This window comes from Hibiscus syriacus, unplaced genomic scaffold (genome assembly GCF_006381635.1).
Source record: "Hibiscus syriacus cultivar Baekdansim isolate YM2019G1 unplaced genomic scaffold, ASM638163v2 tig00110429_pilon, whole genome shotgun sequence".
Lineage (NCBI taxonomy): Eukaryota > Viridiplantae > Streptophyta > Magnoliopsida > Malvales > Malvaceae > Hibiscus > Hibiscus syriacus.
Genome location: NW_024062733.1, coordinates 6424567 through 6446694, shown reverse-complemented (window position 1 = coordinate 6446694; position 22128 = coordinate 6424567). Strand labels below are relative to the sequence as shown.

General features: G+C 31.1%; 1 protein-coding gene across 1 annotated transcript; it reads left to right on the top strand.

Moving 5' to 3' along the window:
* Nucleotides 1–2346: 2346 nt before the first annotated feature.
* LOC120124851 (MYB-like transcription factor ODO1) lies at nt 2347–3986 on the top strand. Its single transcript, XM_039143423.1, has 2 exons — nt 2347–2625; nt 3468–3986. The coding sequence occupies exons 1-2, from the start codon at nt 2363–2365 to the stop codon at nt 3970–3972; spliced, it is 768 nt and encodes a 255-aa protein (XP_038999354.1). The 5' UTR covers nt 2347–2362; the 3' UTR covers nt 3973–3986.
* The last annotated feature ends 18142 nt before the right edge of the window (nt 3987–22128 follow it).

The window sequence follows — 22128 nt, the reverse complement described above, 5'->3', positions numbered from 1 at the left end:
AGAAAGTGGATTAGGATGAGACGACAACATGAAAATGATAACCTGTGACGAAGTGACATATAACGCTATAGTAACGGTAGTTTTTATATACTCTTATTTTAATATATGAAAGTTAAATTTTACTTGTTATTCTAATTGTGTATAATATTTAACAGGCACACCCGAAATTTGGACAATTTTTGAACAAAAAATTGATTCTTATGATGAGATGACTATTGTTGTCAGTCAAGATATGACAACAGGGAGTTTTGCTAGAACTTTTATCGATATAGAATTGTATGATGTTAATAAAGGTTCAATGCCGTTAAATTTCGACACTCAAGATGTTGATGAGGAAAAATCAAAATTATCTTCATCTGGTACATCAACACGTAAAAGGAAGAATGTCCAAGAAAATGTCGATGGTGATCATATTCAGTTTGTAGATGAGAAACTTGGTGAGATTGTTGAAGCACTGAAAAACTTTACAGAGGATAAGACACTATATCTTTACGAAGAAGTTATGTCAATAGAGAAATAAGGATTTGGTGACGACTTTCTTTGTGAGGTGTTCGATTTTTTAACGAAGAATGAGCTAGATGCTAGAGCTTTATTGGCTAAAAAAACAAAGCATAGGAAAATTTGGCTTTAAAAGTTTACCCAAGGTTAAGATGTGAACTTTTAAAGTGGTGTAATATTATTTATGACAAACAATATTTTAGCTTTAATGTGTTGTAGTACTAATTATAGACTTCAACAATATTGTTGGTTTGATGTGTCGTAGCACTAATTATGAATTAGACTTTGTATTATTACGGTTAGATAATATTGTTGTTTTAATGTGATGTAGTATTAATTATACACTTTGACACTATTATTATTATTACAATGTTATGTACTATTGTTGTTTTAGTGTGGTGTACTATTAATTATAAACTTTGATAATATTTTTTAATAAATTATCAAGATTATATCAATTAAACCTACATAATATTAATTATACTTTGAAATTTAATTCTAATACTAATGAATAAGCATCATGAAGATTTTAAACCTAAAATAGTGTATTTATAACACAATCAATATAAATTATTAATATTATATGAAAATTTAGTTTGACGTACTTATAAAAAATAAAACACTTAAATTCAAAGTTTTATAAAATATAATTATATAAAAATAAAATTAACTTAATAAAACTAAAAGGTAAACAATAAAAAGATATAAAATATGTATGCTTGTTTATTAAAAATAGTTTCTGAAAATTGTTTTCAAAAAAATTAAGTAAACAGTGTAAAATATTTTACAATGTAGCATCCAAACAATGAAAAATATTTTCCAAAAATATAATTCATTTTCCAGATTTCATTTTTCATAAACTGTTTTCAAAGTCACAAACAGACCCTAAAATTTTTGTTATAAACATTTATTAATGTAATTGGCCGAGAGTCCAATAAAGGTAAATATAATTATTTTTTATGTGATCCACATGTATATTTTATTCAGATATTAATTTTATCAAACCGAGTAAACCAAAATATTAATAATACATTTTTTCTAACAAATATTTAACATTGATACACCCTGATTAAGCATAATAGTTGGTTTAAATTACTTGCAAATTGAATCTATTAAGTGGATTAAATGATAAAATATAATGTTATTATTTTTATTAAATGAATTATAAAGTATTATTTGTTTTAAATATTTTCAATCATTTAAAAATGATTACTTTTAAAAATATCAATCATTCCTTTAACCACTGATGTAATTTGATTCGTGCTATAAGATTCGGATTAAAGTATATATATTAATAATAAATTAAAAAAAATTTAAATATATATTATCTTGTAATAACTTATATGATCCGGGACAGAACCATGTAGGCCCTTAGGGGCCCTAACCCCCAATTTTTTTATCATTAAAAAATATAAGAATAATTATCTATTTAGACATTTAAATTTTTAATTTATTTTGATTTTGCCCCCTTTCCTATTGTTAATTATATTTTACCTTCTTGAACTAAAATCTTGGCTGTGTCCTTACATATGATTAAAAATAATTTGTGAACTCATTAAGTGCCAATTAAAAGAAGTTTTGTTCTATATTGAGATCTTGGGTTTAACTAATTGCATTATCAATGATTAAAAAAACTTGAATATATATCATCTTATAATCGGACTAGATTATTAAAAAATTAATAACAACGTATAAATCCTTGATGATCCTGGCGCAGTGAGTCACACCTGCACCATAAGAAAGTGAGGTACCGACACCTTAAAAAATACTATCTTGATTTTGTGATTTACCCTAGAGAAAGTGAAATTATATATATATAGGTGGGTGAGTGGGGCTTTGAGTGCATTGTTGTAGTTCATCAGTGATGGGAAGGCAGCCATGTTGCGACAAGCTTGGTGTGAAGAAGGGGCCTTGGACCACCGAGGAAGACAAAAAGCTCGTCAATTTCATTCTCACTCACGGCCAGTGCTGCTGGAGTAGCGTCCCCAAGCTCGCCGGCCTCCGCCGCTGCGGAAAAAGCTGTCGACTGCGCTGGACCAATTACCTCCACCCCGACTTGAAGCGAGGCATCCTCAATGATGATGAAGAGCGGCTTGTTATTGATCTCCATGCCCGTCTTGGCAATAGGTTTTTATCAAATTTCCTCCTGCTCTTACATTTTCTATTCATTTGGGCCTCAATTCTTTTTTGGAGCCTTTTTAAGTTATTTCATTAGCAATTATTTAATACCACTACTGATTAGGTTTTTGCACGACAAAATCAGTGGAAATTTGGCCAGGAATTGCATGGCAAATTATTATGTATTTTAAATATTTTTTTATTAAAAATTTATTTATTTTTTAAAAATTTTAAAAGTTTATCTCTCTTAAATTTTTATAAGTTAAACTCTTAACATAAAATTATCATATATTTTAGATATTTTTATAATATTTTATTGATACATATTTTCGTTCTTTGAAATTTTATAAAATCGTTCTTTAAAATTTTATAAGATCATTTTTTAACATAAAATCGTGTGTCATTACTAATGATGATAAGAAAAATATTTCAAGATAGAACTTTTGAAAGAAATGAAGGGTAAACTATGTATTAGTTACCTAACTATTCATGAGATTTCATTTTGGTCACCCAACTATTTTTTTTTTCAAAATCATACCTAAAGTTATATTTTGGTCATCTATCGTTAAAACTTGACAATGATATTGACGTGTCACTATAAAATAATGCCATGTCAAAATTAATTTTTTTTTAAAAAAAAGGTTACCATGTCAATAGTTTTTTTAAACTATTGGTGAACAAATCGTAATTTTAAGTATGATTTTGAAAAAAATAGTTAGGGGTCAAAATAGAATCAAAAGAATAGTAGGTGACTAGGTAATTAGTTTACCTATAAATAAAACATAACGTATATAATAGTATGAAATGCTATTTTTTAGTAACATGATGTTTATGCTTTTCATTATCTTTAGGTGGTCCAAAATTGCAGCAAGGTTACCCGGAAGAACTGATAACGAGATAAAGAACCACTGGAACACCCACATTAAGAAAAAGCTCATTAAGATGGGGATCGATCCCATTACTCATGAGCCTCTCCCCAAACCAGACACCTCACACGAGGCAGCCATCGGAGCTATTAATGATCATCATCACCCCAAAGACTGTGGCAATGTTTCTTCTTCTGCTGCTGCTGAATTTAGCCCTCCGACCGAGAATTCCTCGACCGATGAATCGGTGTCCGGCAACGAGGAATATCCGATGATGAACTTGATATGGTCCGAGGCTTTTCTCAATGATTTGTCGTGGAGCTACGATTCTAGGGGAGAATATGGTGATTTTGGGTTTTCTTCATCCGAGGAAAACACCTTTTCGTGGGTGTTGGATAATCGGAACATCGTCGATGATCATAGGAGTTTCGGATTTGGTGGGTTCAGTGAAATTGACTTCAGTTCCCTTGACACGGGTGGCAAGGTTTAGCATGCACCTAAGCCTCAGTGAACTCGTGTAAAAAAAAACCAAAAAAAGGGTAAACTACCTATTTGATCATGTACTTAGTTTCTATTTTGGTTACTCAAGTATTATATTTTTCTAAATCATATTAACATTATATTTTAGTTTTATTTTGGTCACATGTCATTAAAAAATTAACGGTGATATTGACGTATTATCATAAGATATATAATGTCACATTAGTAATGAAAAATAGTCGTAAAAATGTCACGTCATTATCCATGTTATTTTTTTAACGACAGGTTACTAAAACATAATCAAAGCGTGCGAAAGTATGAATTTTTTTAAAAAAATAGTTAACTAACCAAAATAGATTTCGCACTCTTTTTTTAAAAAAAATAGTTAACTAACCAGAATAGAAATTAAGTAATGAGTAAATGTTCAAATGGGTAATTTACCTGGGAAAAACACAAGTCTTCATTAATGAACCCCTTACCACCTCAAGCTTCATTTCCAGTTAAACTGTTTATCCGTTTGTGAGGATGAAAAATAAAGGAGAAAATAAGTTGAAATTTAAAATTAAATTACTAGTTTTTAACTAAAATTTAAAAAAGCTCTTAACTTTATCATTTTTGTTTGATCTACATAAACCTTTATCATTTTATTTATAATTATATAAATCCTTAGTACAAATGAAATTTTGTTTTTTTTAGGATTTATTTAGGATAAATTATATAGTGTTTGAAATTTAACCTAAAAGATTAAATTGGTTACTAGAATATTATACCACTCAAACTATGTTTTATAAGTTTTAGGATATGAGTTCAAGTTTCATTAATATGAATGCAATTTAATTCAAAAAAAAATATTTTTAATGAATGAGGATTGATTCAAGTGGTAAGCAGCTTGATATCGTTTAAGCAATGTCCCGAGTTCGAGTCTTTGTGTATACAGAAAATCCTTACCTAGAGGCTCACTCACCAAAGCCAAACGTGCGACACAGATGGGTCCAGACTAGTCAAAGTAAAACCTTGAAACAGGGAAGGCAACAAAAAAAAATAATAATAAAATCTTAAGGTTAAAACTGCTCAAAAATATTCCGAGAACAAAATATTAATTATTATGAATGTGTTTGTTTCATGTAATTATATTTTTAGAAAACATTTTTCATTTTTCTTCAATGTCTGGTTGGAATAAATGAATACAATTAACATAAATGATTTTACTGTCAACATAAATAATAATATTTTATATTTACGTTTTTTGAAATTTATTTATTTTTAATAAAATAAACATATGTTAAGATCCTAAGGGATTATTGGACTGATCACATTTTTTTAATAGTTTGAGGTGATTATAAGGTAGTATTTGTTCATAATATTTTTTAGTCTATTGATAATACAAAAATATTCTACAGATACAACTATTCGAATATAAATCTTTTAGAAATAACAATACTCACTTTTACCGCTAATTTTGGTCAATGGATCCACCAATTACACTTGAACTTTTGTAAAGGGAGTGGTGCAGTCATGACAATATCATTTACGAGTTTTTAAGATGGAAAAAAGCAAACTTTAAAGGCAGCCATTGGCTTAACGGCGAAGATAATATTTTTTGTTTTGGGATAATTAACGGCGAAGATAATTGGTAAGTGGGTATGCTGTCACTTTGCCAAAAAAGCAAGGATACTTTGCAACCTCTTCTTCTTCAACATGAAATTTTCAAATTCACAACTTCCTTAATAATTTTAAATCAAAAGCTAAATTATTAAGTCGGGATGAAACATAAATTATAATAAGATATAAGTTACGATTAAATTATTAAGTCGTCAATTTAAAATTTAAAATCAAAAACTAAGATCAAATTTATCTAATTTTAAAACTAAATGAGACCAAAGAAGCATTTGCATAAAAAATGATGCACAAGGCTTTATTTGTCTAGCTTAAAAAATGAAAATACCTAGAAAATATTTAAACTAAAAAAGGGTCAAGTCTTAATTTGCCTTGTTTCAAATATAAATGTACCTAAAAGTTGAGGATCAAAACCTAATTTACCTAATTTTAAAGCTATTAGTTACTTAAAAGTAAATAAATCCTAAGATCATTAGAAACCTTAAAAATAAATAAACCCTAAAAGTTTGGGGCGAGGTTCTGGTATCTTTTGCGACCACGCGGGTAAAAAAATTTAGCTCCTTAGGTAATTTCCAAAATTATTTTAGGATATACGGTAAATACAATAGTCCACGGCAAATTCGTCACTCTCACATGACGATTTTACCCTAATAATATTTTTTTTTGTTTAAACTCGTCAAATTGAAATGACGAGTTCTAATAAAATATAATTTTTTATTAGATTTTGTGACGTCGGAGTGGCAAATTTCAATAAGAATATATATTTGATTAGAACTTGTTATATTCACATGACGAGTTCTAAGCCACTGTAGCAAATGTCGTAATTTTTAAAATAAAAAATTCGATGTCGTATAAATAATTAGCCCGTCTACGATATTGGGCCAATTTTGCCGAGGTTCCTAATCCTCCCAACATATACATGACTAACATGACTAATCCTACATATTCTCATACATTAACTTAATTTTAAAAACTTATAATTAGATTAAAATATTAAAAAGCCTCTCTCTATTTAAACAAGTCCATGTGTAAATTTTTTAATATATATATATATATATTTAATTATTTAATAAAATTGATATATGATTAACATGTAACAATTTGATAAAAAGAAACCCTATAATATTAATTTTATCAAACTTTAATAATTATAGATTATCTAATCAAATTATTTTCCCTTCAAGATATAAATTTAAACCTAAAACATTCTTAAGACCTAATGTTATAAATTCTGTCAAAACTTAATCAATTCACATTATCTATTTCCTTCTAATTTAGGGGGGGAAATATTATGAGGTGCATGAGAGTTTCTTACATTGGAACATACTTTTCTTACTAGACCTCATCGGTGGACCAATATTAATTAAGTCTTGGAAAAGCATCCAAATGAAGAAAATTTATTACATTTTCCCCCCAGTGACCTAACTTTGCAAAATATTTGTTTCATTTATCAATATCTGTCTTGTCTGCCTGTCTAATATTTATGTCTAATTTTCTATAAAAAAAAGTCATATTTATGTCAAATTCATTGAATATCATGAAGATAAGGCCATATCATCCCCACTTAATCAAAATTAAAAATAAATGATCTTACTTACAACTTAATCCATGCCACATTTACGTTGATAATTATCAATGATGTTATTAATCAAATATGATTTCGATTTCTTAATTGTTCCATTGACCATTTATATATATATATATATATATAAATCACTTCAAACAGTTCATATATATGCCTTCTTACCAAACTATGTCTCCACCACCACCATCATAGTTAATCGAGCCTTTTCTTTTCCACCATTTAAAAAGAAACAAAGAAAAAAAAACTCATTAATTATAGGTAGAATAACCTTTTTGTCCCCTCAATTTTATTAATTTAATCATTTTAGTACTTTAACTTTTATTACGTTCCATTTGGTAATGTTTCTTAGACATGATAAGATAAATTGGTATCGATAACATTCATACTAGGGCGAAAATCTTAGCTTTCTAGAGTGGAGTATAGATATTGCGCTCATAGAAAATTGACATTGTTCATTCGGTTTCGATACCCAGCTAATGGTTTCTAAACCAAGACAATTATTCAAACATCGATGTTGAATTTGGTATTGATATTCAAGGGGGGCTCAATAGGTTAATGTCCAATTCAAACGTCAGTCAATTTTTAAATGGAAAAAAGATGAGTTCGGAATATATGAGTAGTTTGGTAATCATTTTGTAACTTTTAATAATCAGGAGACTCAACAAAATAACATCATATAGTCGAGGAATCATTTTATAACTTTTAATAGTCGAGAGACTTAACAAAATAATACCCTATAATTAAAGGATCATTTATGTATTTTACCAAAAAATCTAATATGCACAGTACATTTGTTCGGCTTATATAGCCCAAAGAAAATTAATACATTTTTTCAAACTTAAAAACTACCAAGGGATTGGTTAATACATTTTCCATTTGATATTCAACATGCATATATAATACTTTTAAATGTTGTGTAAACACTTTCTCTCCCACAAAATGTAAATCAAGATTCACATACGTGGATACTCAAAATGTAAATCAAGATTCACGTACGAGGGGAGTATCGATATCGTGTTTATAGGATATCGATAATATTCATTTGTATCCAACCGAGTGATTTTTGAAATTGAGGTAATATTCAAACATCGAGGCTAAATTTAATATTGATACTAAATGTAGACACTCGTTTTTGTCCGGGTTTATATTATTATTATTATTATTATTACTAATACTATTATTAATATTATTATTATTACATTTGCAGGCCCAATTACAACAATTAACCTGAAGCCCAACTTTAGAACAGATTACAAGCATCAACAGCCCAACAGATAATAACACCCCAAGACCCAAATTTGGATCCGAACAATAGACCCGACCCAATTGAATTAGGGTTGTAAAACCCTAAAAACCATCCGTTAAAGCCACCGCCAACTCCAATTAGCCACTTTGTCAACAACAAGATCTTACCCTCACCAACAGTTCGGGCCATCTCAACCGAATTCATCAAGTCACATGCACCAAAGTCAAGCAAAATTAATGATTTCACCTAAACTAGTTAGTATCTTACCAAATACGAAGAAAATCAAGATACATCCATGGAGATTTGGTGAGGATATCAAGCATAAATTAAGGAGATTCGAACAGAACAAAAGGGGGGGCAAACAGAAAACATATACGCATAACAAGAAATATTTTTTCGGGGAAGGGGTATTCGAATAGCAAGCTCTCGGCAATTCAGGTGGATTGGAACAAATTTGTTGTAATCATTTCCCACTTTCAAGAAATCAATACAAAAAGAATGAGCAGTGAGCATTCTTCTTTGATTATTCTACGTTTTTTTTTTGCTTTATTTCTTCCTTTAATTTTAGACTAAATCATACAAAGCAGAAAATAAGATAGGGAAGGGGTTTTAGTTACCTTAGTTGTCTTTTCTTCTCACCGATTGTTAGAGCAAGGAGTGAAATGGTCCATAGTTTCCTTTGATTTTTCGGTTTATAATTATGGCTTGTTTTAGAGAGGGAAATAAATGGCTTTTAGGTCGGTTTGGGTATCGGTTTAACCCTTTTCAGTTGTCCTAAGCAATGGTCGGTGAGGACTAAGGCTTTTAGAGTCTCGATTGTGGAAGAGAAAGGAAGCTATGGTGATGGTTTAGCAAATCCTAGATGTAGTATGGTTTACCTGGTTGACACAGGAGGTGACCGGAACGAGAAGCAACCATCGTTGAGTTGCTAGAGATGTTGAATGGTAAGGGAGAGGACGAAGCGGCTGAGAGGAAATTTTGAGAGGAATAGTTGGGAGTAAACGAATTTGGGTTTAATTTTTAACCTAAAATTATTTATATTAATTTATCAAAACTGCAGTGTTTCAATAGCTTGTGTTTTGTGGAGGGGTAAACTCTTTGGCCTATTCTTTGATTTTTGAAGTATTCAATTCGGGTCCTTAAGTGTTTTAGTTTCTGATTGCAGCTCCTAAGTTTCATGCGAATTTTATTTCAGTCCCTAATTGTAGGTTTATGTGTTTATAATTTTGTCTCTGTATTTTGTGTGTATTTGATTTTAGTACTGAACGCTAATATTTTCTTTAATTTACACATTAGAGCTCCAAGTTTTCGCATGTTTTATTTTAGTCCCTATTTTTAGAGTAAGTTAATTTATTTTTGTATTTTTAATATTTGGTTTGTTATTTTGAAAATTTTCCATTTCAATCCAATACATGTTTAGGAATTTATTTTTAATTTCAATATTAGTAATTATGTTAATTTATTTTAGTCCATAGATTAGATTGTAAATATTTTAGGCATAATTTAGAGTTTTTTTAGATTAATTTTTTAAATTTAAATTTAGTTTAATCTAGTCCTTTGTGTCTCTATTTACATATTTGTACATGTGTGCAACATCATTTGTATATTACGGTTTAAATGTTTTATGTGGAATAAATGTAAATTATATTAAATTATTATGTATTCATATATTAACTTGGATTGTTCAATATTTATTCTTTTTGTTTTAGTCCCTTAATGATTTAGTTTGCTAATCTTTGTTACATCATGTTGTAAATTGGTATTTAAGTGTCGTGTTAACGTCTATCATATATTAAATCTTTGTTCAATATTTATTCATATGTTAAAGTCTATATTAATCTTAATGTATATATAACATTAATTTAAATTTATTTGATTTTGTTCTAAGTATGTAAAGTAGTTTTAATTATATTTATTTAATTAGTTTATCTATCATAAAAGCTTTAATGTTATTTAATTTATATTATAAATCGGTTTATTTGTTATTCATTATACTTTCAAAATCTTATGTGTTCATATGTATATATATTTAACTATTCTAACTTTTAGCAAATGTATATATATTTTACTATTCTAACTTTTAGTAAACATTATTTTATTGGTTTTAATGTTTTATGTTCTTATTATGTATGTTAATGTGTATTTGTTCGAAGTACATACTATGATTTAAAGGTTTTGTGTGATAATTGTGTTTCTTGTATAAGTTTTGTTTATTTCAAATTATGTATATATGTATGCATATTATGTTACTTTCTAACTTTACATATTCATGTGTATATTTGTTGGTTATTATAAAATGCTTATTTATTAATTAAATTCAAATATATTTTCTCTTATTAATTAAGTGTGAATGTTTCAATGCATTTTTATTAATTCATTTTATTGCAAATGTCAATATTCATTTTTATATGCGTTAGTCGAAGATAGAATATTTTTTTATGAATGAGAAATAGCTTTTTCGACAAAGGATTGCTAATGCCGAGATTTCTTTTCATATTAAAGAATTCTCTCTTCTAAGTAATAATTCAAAACAAATTAAACTTCGATAAAAGGATCATATTTTAACTTTATATTCGATTCATATTTTCCATTATTTATGACGTGTAAATGACACAGTACCAATTTTGGGCATTGTGGGGGTGCTAATCCTCCCCCACGTGTAACCGACTCCTGAACCCGTTTTAATCGAATCTTTGGTAAATGCAGACTAGTCTTTTGCCTTTAAAAATGATTTTTCTTAAAATTGTTTTTAAAAGCCATTTTTAGATATTCGACCTACTTAACCCAAAGGTCGATGGCGACTCTATCCAATTTATTCCGAATTAATCCAAAATCACCCGATTTTCCCAAATTTAAAGTCGTAACTGTTTTTTAAAACAATTAAACGATTGTCCTGCCGGAAAACGGTTACGACACTAAATAAGAATATCGATATCCTACAAGTGAATCTCGATACTCATAGGAGGATATCAATCCTTGGAGTTTCAATTAAATTTCAAACCTAAATTTAATACTGATACTTAAAGAGAGTATCGATACTCATATATAAGTACAAATACCATCAATGAGGTTTGGTTAGTGAATCTGGATTATCAAATAACACGTAAAGAGTCTAACAACCTTTAAGATTGAACAATAATCTTTAAAGTGTGAACTCAATAGTATGTGATTGATATGCATAAGAAAGATTATGATGTGAGATTCCACAAAATTTGTACTTTTGTTTGATACACGAAAAATAACGAGAACACTCGAGATACTTGTGTTCAACGATCATTTATCTTGTGTTGTGGGTTATCTAGATTTCTCTATAGCTGTGCTACGACACTTTAAGAATGCTAGTTAGACGTATGCTTTAACGCTATGTAACATAGACTTCATCTGAGATACTCTAAAGGGGTAGGCTAATTGAGAGTACGTTCTTGATGCATGTGTAACTCAGGTCTCACTTGATGTACTTCATAATTGTGGGGTCAACGAATGTATGTTCCAGATGTATGAGTGACTCATATCTCATTCAAAGTGCTATGTGACACCAAACCTATATCTAGATGTCTACATGTGTGTTTGTGGATTTGAATTATATTGATGATATTGTTTCTCTGATTATACTTGTCGGCATACTTATGTTATGAATGCATGTAATATATTAGAGTTATTTGTGTGACAACGAACTCATTAGCTCAGTGTTTAGGATGTGTTTTCGTTGATAGAATTTACAAATTAGGGTCTTGGCAATATTTGAGGTTTAAATTCTAAGTTTAATGTTTTTAATTGTCTGGAATAATTATAATGTAGTATATGTTTAGTTCCAGTCGCTTGTCTATCCAGAGTGCATCTTGATTTATTGTAGTGGGCATGCATATTTATTGACCTTACGTCATGTTTCAGTCGGTAACGCTATTTTGTTAAACTTATTATTGATACTAAAATTGTATTATTTGGAATTTCATATTTTGTAAACTAAATTTAGACTTATTTATTTTGGATATTATGATTAGATATTTATGATTTGGGTAAATTAGCTTTAAAAAGTGATTAGTAACTTCGATGATTATGTGTGATAATCAAATCTTTTGAATTCGAGTCATGTTAAATTAGAGTGTTACAACTCCCCTTCATAGAAGAAGGACCAGATCTATAAAAAATTACCATGATACTAAAAAATTAAGTTGTCACATGAAGGACTACAGAGGAAAACGTAAATGGAAAAATTCATCGATGTAGTCAGATTCATTGAGAGAAGACTTTGGTGCTAGACTGGGAGGAAAGGTTGAGAACTTATAAAAACGAAGGGAAAAAAAGAAACAAATATACAAAATGAAGAATGAGAAGATGAAAAAACAATAGAAAAAAAAAATAAGTGAAACACGGGCTCTTCATCGACCCCTCTTGACCCCTTGTTAACAAGTGTTAGGAAATAAACCAAGTACAAGTAATTTCCCTATAACCAGATTAGTGAGAATGCAAAATAAAAGCGGAAAAATAATACCCGAAATTGATAACGGAGTTCAGCCAATTGTGCTTACGTCTCCGGACTGCTGCAGATCTTTTACTAAGAGAGAAAATTTACAGGTGTTTACAAAACACTCACTACTCACAAGAAAACTCTCTAGTATTGGGAGAAAGAAATGATTTTTGGGATGGTTTTGAAGCTAAATGAGCTAGGGTATTTATAGTTGAAACTTAAGGACTTAATCTTGTAAATACCCTAAAACCTAGGGATTAATTGTGATTATCCCATTATCATTTTTCAACAAACATCTACCATCAAAGAAACATTTACCAAACTTTGAAAACCATTTTCAAAGAAACATTTACCAAACTTTGAAAATCATTTTTTCAAAGTTGGTTACCAAACTTGAAAACCATTTTAATACTTTCAACAATCTCCCACTTGAAGACTGATTTTAATCTGTCTTCACACCTCGATCTATGCAGCAGCTTTTCTAGTCTTGTTACTCTAGCATGCCAACTGAAGTTGAACACAACTTCAGTTTGTCTGTAGTCACCGTCTTTGTCAACATATCTGCCGGATTTTGAGCTCCACTGATCTTTTCAAGTTTCAAAATCTCATCTTCCAAAAGAGACCGGATAAAATGATATCGCAATTGTATGTGCTTTGTCCTGGAATGAAAAGATGGATTCTTTGCTAGATGTATAGCACTTTGACTGTCGCAATACAAGACATTGTTTTCTTGTTTCTTGCCTAACTCTTCCAAGAAACTTTGGAGCCAAACCATCTCCTTGCTAGCTTCCGTAACAGCGACATATTTTGCTTCAGTTGTGGAGAGAGCAACTATCTTCTGTAGTTGAGAAACCCAACTCACTGCGGTTCCTCCTAGAGTATAGACATACCCTGTAGTGCTCCTTCTGATGTCAACATTTCCGGCTAAGTCAGCATCTACATAACCTGTCAGTATCGTATCTCCACCTTTGAAACAAAGTGCTTTGTTTGTGGTACCCCGCAGATATCTGAGGATCCATTTGACTGCTTCCCAGTGTACCTTGCCCGGATTATTCATGTACCTGTTAACAGCTCCCACTGCTTGAGCAATATCTGGTCTGGTACAAACCATGGCATACATCAGACTTCCAATCGCTGAGGCGTACGGCACCTTCACCATGTGTGAACGTTCTTCCTCCGTCTTTGGTGACTGTTCTTTGGAGAGTCTGAAATGAACACCTAAAGGTGTACTTACTGGTTTAGCATCTTGCATGTTGAACCTGGAGAGTACTTTGTTGATGTACTCAGCCTGTGATAATATCAAAGTCCCTGACTTTGTGTCTCTCTTGATCCTCATCCCAAGAATCTGCTTTGCAGTGCCCAGATCCTTCATGGCAAACTGCTTTGACAATTTTTGCTTCAAGTTTATAATCTCTTGCATGTCTGAGCCTGCAACGAGCATGTCATCAACGTACAACAATAAAATAATGAAGCTATTGTCGAACCTCTTGATGTAGCAACAATGATCTGCTTGGCATCTGGTAAAACCACTGCTACTCATGAAACTATCGAACTTCTTGTACCACTGTCTAGGAGCTTGTTTTAAACCATACAAGCTCTTCTTCAACCTGCATACCAGGTTTTTCTTGTCTGCCTCTATGAAGCCTTCTGGCTGCCTCATATAGATTTCTTCCTCCAAATCACCATGAAGGAAAGCTGTCTTTACATCTAACTGCTCAAGATGTAAATTCTCTACAGCTACAATTTTCAACACCAGTCTGATTGTAGACAGTTTCACGACTGGAGAGAAAATTTCATTGTAGTCAATACCTTTTTTTTGCTGAAAACCTTTGACAACCAATCTTGCTTTATAGCGTTTGCTCCCATCGTGCTCTTCTTTGATCCTGTAAATCCACTTGTTGTGAAGCACTTTCTTGCTTGGTGGTAATTCAGCTAATTCCCACGTCTGATTTGACAAAAGTGAGTCCATATCATCTTTCATGGAAGACTCCCACTTGACTGAATCCTCCACTTGCATTGCTTCATCATAGCACTCTGGTTCACCATTGTCAGTCAGCAACAAGTAGTGCAAAGAAGGAGAATATCGTTGAGTTGGTTTAGGAATTCTGAAGGAGCGTCTCAGTTCTGGTGTGCCTGGTTCTTCCTCTTGAACTGCTTCAGGACTGATCTGAACATCATTTCCAGAAATCTCATCGAACTCAGTAAATTCCTTTGTTTCAGCTTCGGTATTACTTGATTCTGCGGTTGACATGTCTTTGTACATCACATTTTCATTGAAAATGACGTCTCTGCTTCTAATGATCTTCCGATTTTCGTAGTCCCAAAATCGGTAACCAAACTCATCACCACCGTAACCAACAAAGGCACATTTGTTGGACTTAGCATCAAGTTTACTTCTTTCAGCAGAGTCTATGTGTACATAAGAAATACAACCAAACACTCTTAAGTGTGAAAGGTTTATTTCTTTCTTGCTCCAAATTTCCTCTGTTATTCTGCCATCCAAAGGAACTGAGGGCCCACGGTTGATCAGGTAAGCTGCAGTGTTGATAGCTTCAGCCTATAGAAATTTGGGCAATCCGGCATGTATCCTCATGATTCTGGCACGTTCATTCAGAGTTCTGTTCATGCGCTCTGCTACGCCATTCTGCTGTGGTGTTATGGGAAATGTTGTCTCCATCTTGATCCCATTGTTTGCGAAAAAATCTCTGAATCTCTTATTTCTGTACTCTCCTCCATTTTCAGACCTCAACCGCTTGACTTTCATACCATTTTCATTTTCCACCATGGCCTTCCATTTTCTGAAGGTATCAAAGACTTCTGATTTTTTCTTCAAAAAATAAACCCGCACCTTCCTTGTAGAATCATCGATGAAGGTGACATAATATAATGAGCCTGCAAGAGATGAAACTGGAGATGATCCCCATACATCAGTATGAACTAACTCTAACTTTTCAGCCTTGGGTGTCTTACCAATCTTTGTAAAGCTGAGTTTCTTTTGTTTGCCAAAGATACAATTCTCGCATAGTCCGACATCTACATTCTTTAGATCCGGCAGCTTCCCTTTTGACAGAAGTATCTTTATTCCTTTCTCGCTCATATGGCCAAGCCTTTGGTGTCATAGGTTTGATTTTCCATCAACATCTGCTACTGCAATGATATTCTCTAAATTTGAGGTTACATAGAGAGTACCAGTCTTCTTACCACGAGCAATGACGAGTGCTCCTTTGGTAATCTTCCATTCACAACCTGAAAAGGTTGTACTGTATCCTTCTCCATCAAGCTGTCCTACAGAAATCAAATTTCTTTTGAGACCAGGAATATGTCTCACTCCTGTCAGCTTCCAGGTGGTCTGGTTTGGAAGCTTTAGTCGGATGTCTCCTTTTCCGACGATCTTCAAGGTTTCATCATCAGCAAGATGAACCTTCCCAAAATCACCACTGACATAGTTCTCCATGATTTCTTGGCATGGCGTGGAGTGGAAAGATGCCCCTGTATCCAAAATCCATGATTCAATCGGACTGTTGACGCTTAAAATCATAGCATCACCTGTCTCCTCCGTCATGTTGGCAGATTCCTGTGCTCCAGTATTTTTCTTCGGTGCTCGGCAATCTCTTTTGAAGTGGCCCTTCTTGCCGCAATTATAACAGGTAAAATCTTTATTTCCTGTTCTTGATTTTTCCCTTCTGGATTTTGATCTGCCATGATTTGAATTTCTTTCTGAAGTTCTCCCTCTGGACTCCGTGTGCAAGGCTGAGGAGATTGATGCTTCACCCGATTCTCTCCGTCGAATTTCTTCGCTCAGTACCAGATCCCGAACATCATCGAATTTCAATTTACTATTTCTCGATGAGCTGCTAACTGCTGTAACAGTAGCATTCCAACTGTCTGGTAGAGATGATAAGAGAATTAAAGCTCGAACTTCATCATCGAATTCAATTTCCACTGAACTCAACTGAGTTGTGATTGTGTTGAGTTCATTTAGGTGTTGTGCCATCGATGCCCCTTCCGTCATCCGCAAATTGAATAATCGCCTCATCAAGTGCACTTTGTTTGAGGTTGATGGCTTCTCATACATACTGGAGAGAGCCTTCATAAGACCCTCCGTGGTCTTTTCCTTTGCTATGTTGAAAGCAACATTGCGGGATAATGTCAGTCGGATAACTCCGAGGGCTTGTCTGTCGAGAAGAGCCCAGTCTTCATTCTTCATGCCCTCTGGTTGCTTTCCTGAGAGAGGTTGATATAGATTTTTCTGGTACAGAAAATCTTCAATATGCATCTTCCAAAAGCCAAAGTCCGCACCATCGAACTTTTCAATTTTCACCTTCCCTTCGTCTGCAGCCATCGCTCCCACTCGAATCTGGTTTCATTTGGATCGTTTCTGACAATTCTTGTGAACCACAGTGTATTAGAACACCTCCGTTGACAAATTTGTATCGCCGACAAAATTTTACTATTCACGAAATTCACTATTAACGTGAATAGTAACCTCGCAAAAATTGACAAAATTCACAACCAAAAGCTCTGATTACCAGTTGTTGGGAAATAAACCAAGTACAAGTAATTTCCCTATAACCAGATTAGTGAGAATGCAAAATAAAAGCGGAAAAATAATACCCGAAATTGATAACGGAGTTCAGCCAATTGTGCTTACGTCTCCGAACTGTTGCAGATCTTTTACTAAGAGAGAAAATTTACAGGTGTTTACAAAACACTCACTACTCACAAGAAAACTCTCTAGTATTGGGAGAAAGAAATGATTTTTGGGATGGTTTTGAAGCTAAATGAGCTAGGGTATTTATATTTGAAACTTAAGGACTTAATCTTGTAAATACCCTAAAACCTAGGGATTAATTATGATTATCCCATTATCATTTTTCAACAAACATCTACTAAACTTTGAAAAACTATTTTTCAAAGAAACATTTACCAAACTTTGAAAACCATTTTCAAAGAAACATTTACCAAACTTTGAAAATCATTTTTTCAAAGTTGGTTACCAAACTTGAAAACCATTTTAATACTTTCAACAACAAGGAAGAATTCTTCATTCCCAACACAAAACGACACTCGAAGGTAGGCCAAACAATGTTGGAGAGAGGATTCCTAATCGAGAAAGCAAAAAGGATGCATCAAAGTAGCCGGAAAATGAAAATAGGACAAATCGTCGCCTAAAGGTGAGGGAAAACCGAAAGGGTGGGAGACATAGGTGGAACATGTGGATTAGAGGGGGCTATGACCCGGCAATATTTGTTCCAAGATAACTTTTGACCATTTAATATTAAAGGCTCGCACCCCTAGTATTCCTGATACTCGAACTTGTGACCTCAAAAAATAATAAAAATCATTTTTTTCACCAACGTCTCATGATTCGGGTGTCCCTCAAAACTTGAAAAAAAACTATTATAAGACCTTTTGAAAAGTTTAACAATCTTATTTCTCTCAATTAGAATATTTAAAAAAACAATGTTTTTATTTTTTTTAAATTGCTCAAATTTCTTATTAATATACATATATATCTATATGTTTATAAATAAAATTAAATTGATATTCTCAAAATATAAAATTTATGTATACAATTTGAATTATCATAAATAAAAATTACAAATATATGAATTTAAATTTTTTGAACCTATCAAGTGACCTTAATGGTTAAAGAGAGTGTTGTTCACTCTAGAGTTTCTATATTCAAGCAGTAGTATCTATGGGTGTATGTGCGCTATTAACAACTAAGAAAGATTTGAAACAGATATTACCTTGTAATAGCCCTAGACTATTACAAAACTTATTTATTAAAATATTTTTTTCTACTTCTAATAGTTTAAAACTACAAATAATATTGATAATATATAATTAGTATAAACACATAAATTTAATTATTTTCTTGAGTTTTTATTTTAATATTATTTTATTTATCGGATCATGGTTTTCTTTTTTGCCTCTATTTTTATATAAAATAAGAAAATTGTATGGAGAAGACAAAATTTTGATTTTTCTTCAAAATTAGAATGGACGAAAATTAAAAAATTTCAACAACCTCATATAATATTTTAAACACTTTTAAGATCTTATTTTATTCTACAAATAAAAGTAAATTCGTACTTATTTTCTCAATATTTTAGATCTTACTTTACAATTTGGGTATCAAAATATGCTACTATAATTTCATTTAATTTTCTTTCCAAGAAAGTCTAAGGGGAAAATTTGTAGGAAAAAATTCCTTATAAATCTAATTTAACTTAATAATATTATATATAAATATACAAAATTTAATAGATAAAATTATTGTTAAAATTATTTTTGATAATTCATCCCTCTTATTACACTACTAGTGGACGAGAAAGTCCGAACAAAATCTCACAACCAAAGAGGCTTTGAAAAACAAAAGAGAGACAAAGAGGTATCAAAATAGAAATGAGTGGAAAGAAAAGAAAAAAAGAGATTGCCAGACGACAGTCCATCATTCTTCTAAGCATTAGATTGTCTCACACTAGCTATATACGAGTGAACAAAAATATTTTAAATAAAAAAAATTAAAAAATAAATCAATAAATGTTCATGCATAGATTAATAATTGTTTTATTTAAAAATATATGAAAACACGGAGATTACACCAAAAAAATCACCCATTAGAAATTTAATTATCTGCCAGACACCCTTTCATTTTTATTTACCGATCTAACACCCTTTGTAGGAAGGCGCATCCCATGCACCGTGTCTTACGCTGATCTGGCGACACGTGGGGTAAGGCGCGACTATGCACCGCGCATCGCAAAACGTGTAAAAAATTGGGTGCTAATTTTGTAAATATTTTTAAAATAGTACCTAATATATAATTCATTTATGTTAGGGAGATATTTGTTTAAAATCGTCAACTTTATTTATTTTTTATGTGCGAAAAAAAAATTATGCATTAAAATCTTTAAATATTCTTTTACAAATTATTTTATAACTAGATACATTTTGATTTTTGCATGAAATTACACAATACGTATAATCTAGTATAGGAAAACTTTGAGGGTAAATATTTTAAAATATGAATAACTTTATAAAAGTTTTATAACTAGTATTTCTTTTACAAAATGAAGATGATGATGATAATAAGTACTTTATAATTTAAAAAATTATAAATTTCATATATTTTTTTAAAAATTTATTGACTTTTAAAATTAATTGTTTAAAAATATAAAATAAATATTAAAATAAACTTTTAATTACAATTGAGGGATCAATTATTTTTTATTAATTATTATATTTTTAACAACAGTTAATAATGTTATTCATTTTTAATAAAATTATTTTGATTTTTGCATGAAATTACACAATACATATAATCTAGTATAGGAAAACTTTGAGGGTAAGTATTTTAAAATATGAATAATTTTATAAAAGTTTTATAACCAATATTTCTTTTACAAAATGATGATGATGATAATAAATATTTTATAATTTAAAAAATTATAAATTTATATATTTTTGAAAAATTTATTGACTTTTAAAATTAATTGTTTAAAATATAAAAAATATTAAAATAAACTTTTAATTACAATTGAGGGATCAAATGAATTATTATTCATTAATTATTATTCATTAATTAATTATTTTTTTAAATGAATAATAATTCATTTGATCTCTCAATTGTAATTAAAAATTTATTTTTATATTTTTATATTTTTAAACAATTAATTTTAAAAGTCAATAAACATTATTAAATGTTGTTAAAAATAATATCACACAAAAAATAAATAAAGTTGACGTTTGTATACAAATATCACCATAACAGAAATTAATTACATATTAGGCATCATTTTAAAAATATTTATAAAACTAGCACCCGATTTTTACACGTTCCACAAGGCGCGGTGCATGGGTCTCACTTTATGCAACGTGGCGTAAGACGCGATGCATGGTCGCGCCTTCCTGCAAAAGGTGTTAGATCGGTAAATAAAGATGAAATGGTGTCTGAAAGGTAATTAAAATTAGTCATAATGATTTTTCGGTGTAATCGCCCGAAAACACAATAACATCATTACAGTAAACGTAAAATAAGGATAATTTGATAATCTATTTTTTTTAATATAAAGAAGCTAGGTGAAAGCTAGGTTGAAACTACAAACAATGAGGAAGCTCCTCTTATATCAGTGAATAAGAGTCGCTCCAAAACATGAGGAGGCGTTGCATAAAGCATCGTTCAGGCCACAGCAGGCGGAGCCATTTTGCTAGCTTGTTGGCTATAACATTCGCAGAGCGAGGAATCCAATAGAGGCGAATGTTGTTGAAAAATCCAAACAATATTTCGGTGGAAAGCATGCAAGCATATACAATTTTGGTGGAGATGCACTTTCGGTGCAAGTGGCAGAAAATGACAACAAAAATGTTGAATTTTGAAAATGGTATAATCTCACATTTAGTCATTGTAATTTAAGGTATTTACAAATTAGTCCTTAAGCTTCAACTATAAATACCCTAGCTCATTTAGCTTCAAAACCATCCCAAAGCATTCTAGCTTTCTTCCAATACTAGAGAGAATTTAGAGAGTTTCTTGAGAGTTGTTTTCTCCTTTTTATCAAGAGAGAATTATCATTGTTTTCTCCTTGATAGATCGAAAGAAGTTGTAATTCCTATTTTCTCATAGTAAAATTCTTCTACCGTTGTCCGTGGTTTTTACGCTATATTATTTAGGGGTTTTCCACATAAATTTTGTGTCTGTTTTATCTTTAATTTTTATTTTCTAAAATTATTAGTTGCGATTTTGCTCTATCCGATAGCCGTTTTCCGCAACAATTGGTATCCGAGCTAGATTTGAGTATGTAATATCTGCTTATTATCTTTGTGGTTGCCACCAAAAAGTGGATCCTCCAACATAAGAAAGTAAGAAGTATTACCCATTCTTTGAAGGTTTCAGAGAACTATTCACGATAATGAAATAGTGGGAGCTATCCATAATAGAATCTATGGCAACGAAATTTGATATTGAAAAATTTAATGGGAGAAATTTCTCATTGTGGAAATTGAAGATGAAGGCCATCCTGAGGAAAGACGGTTGTCTAGCAGCTATCAGTGAAAGGCCGGTAGATTTCACAAACGACAACAAAAGGATCGAAATGGACGGGAATGCTATGGAAAACTTTCATCTAGCATTAACAGATGAAGTATTGTCAAGCATCGAGGAGAAGAAGACAATTAAGGAGATATGAGATCATCTCACCAAATTGTACGAGGCCACATCGTTGCAAATACAATTTTCCTTAAG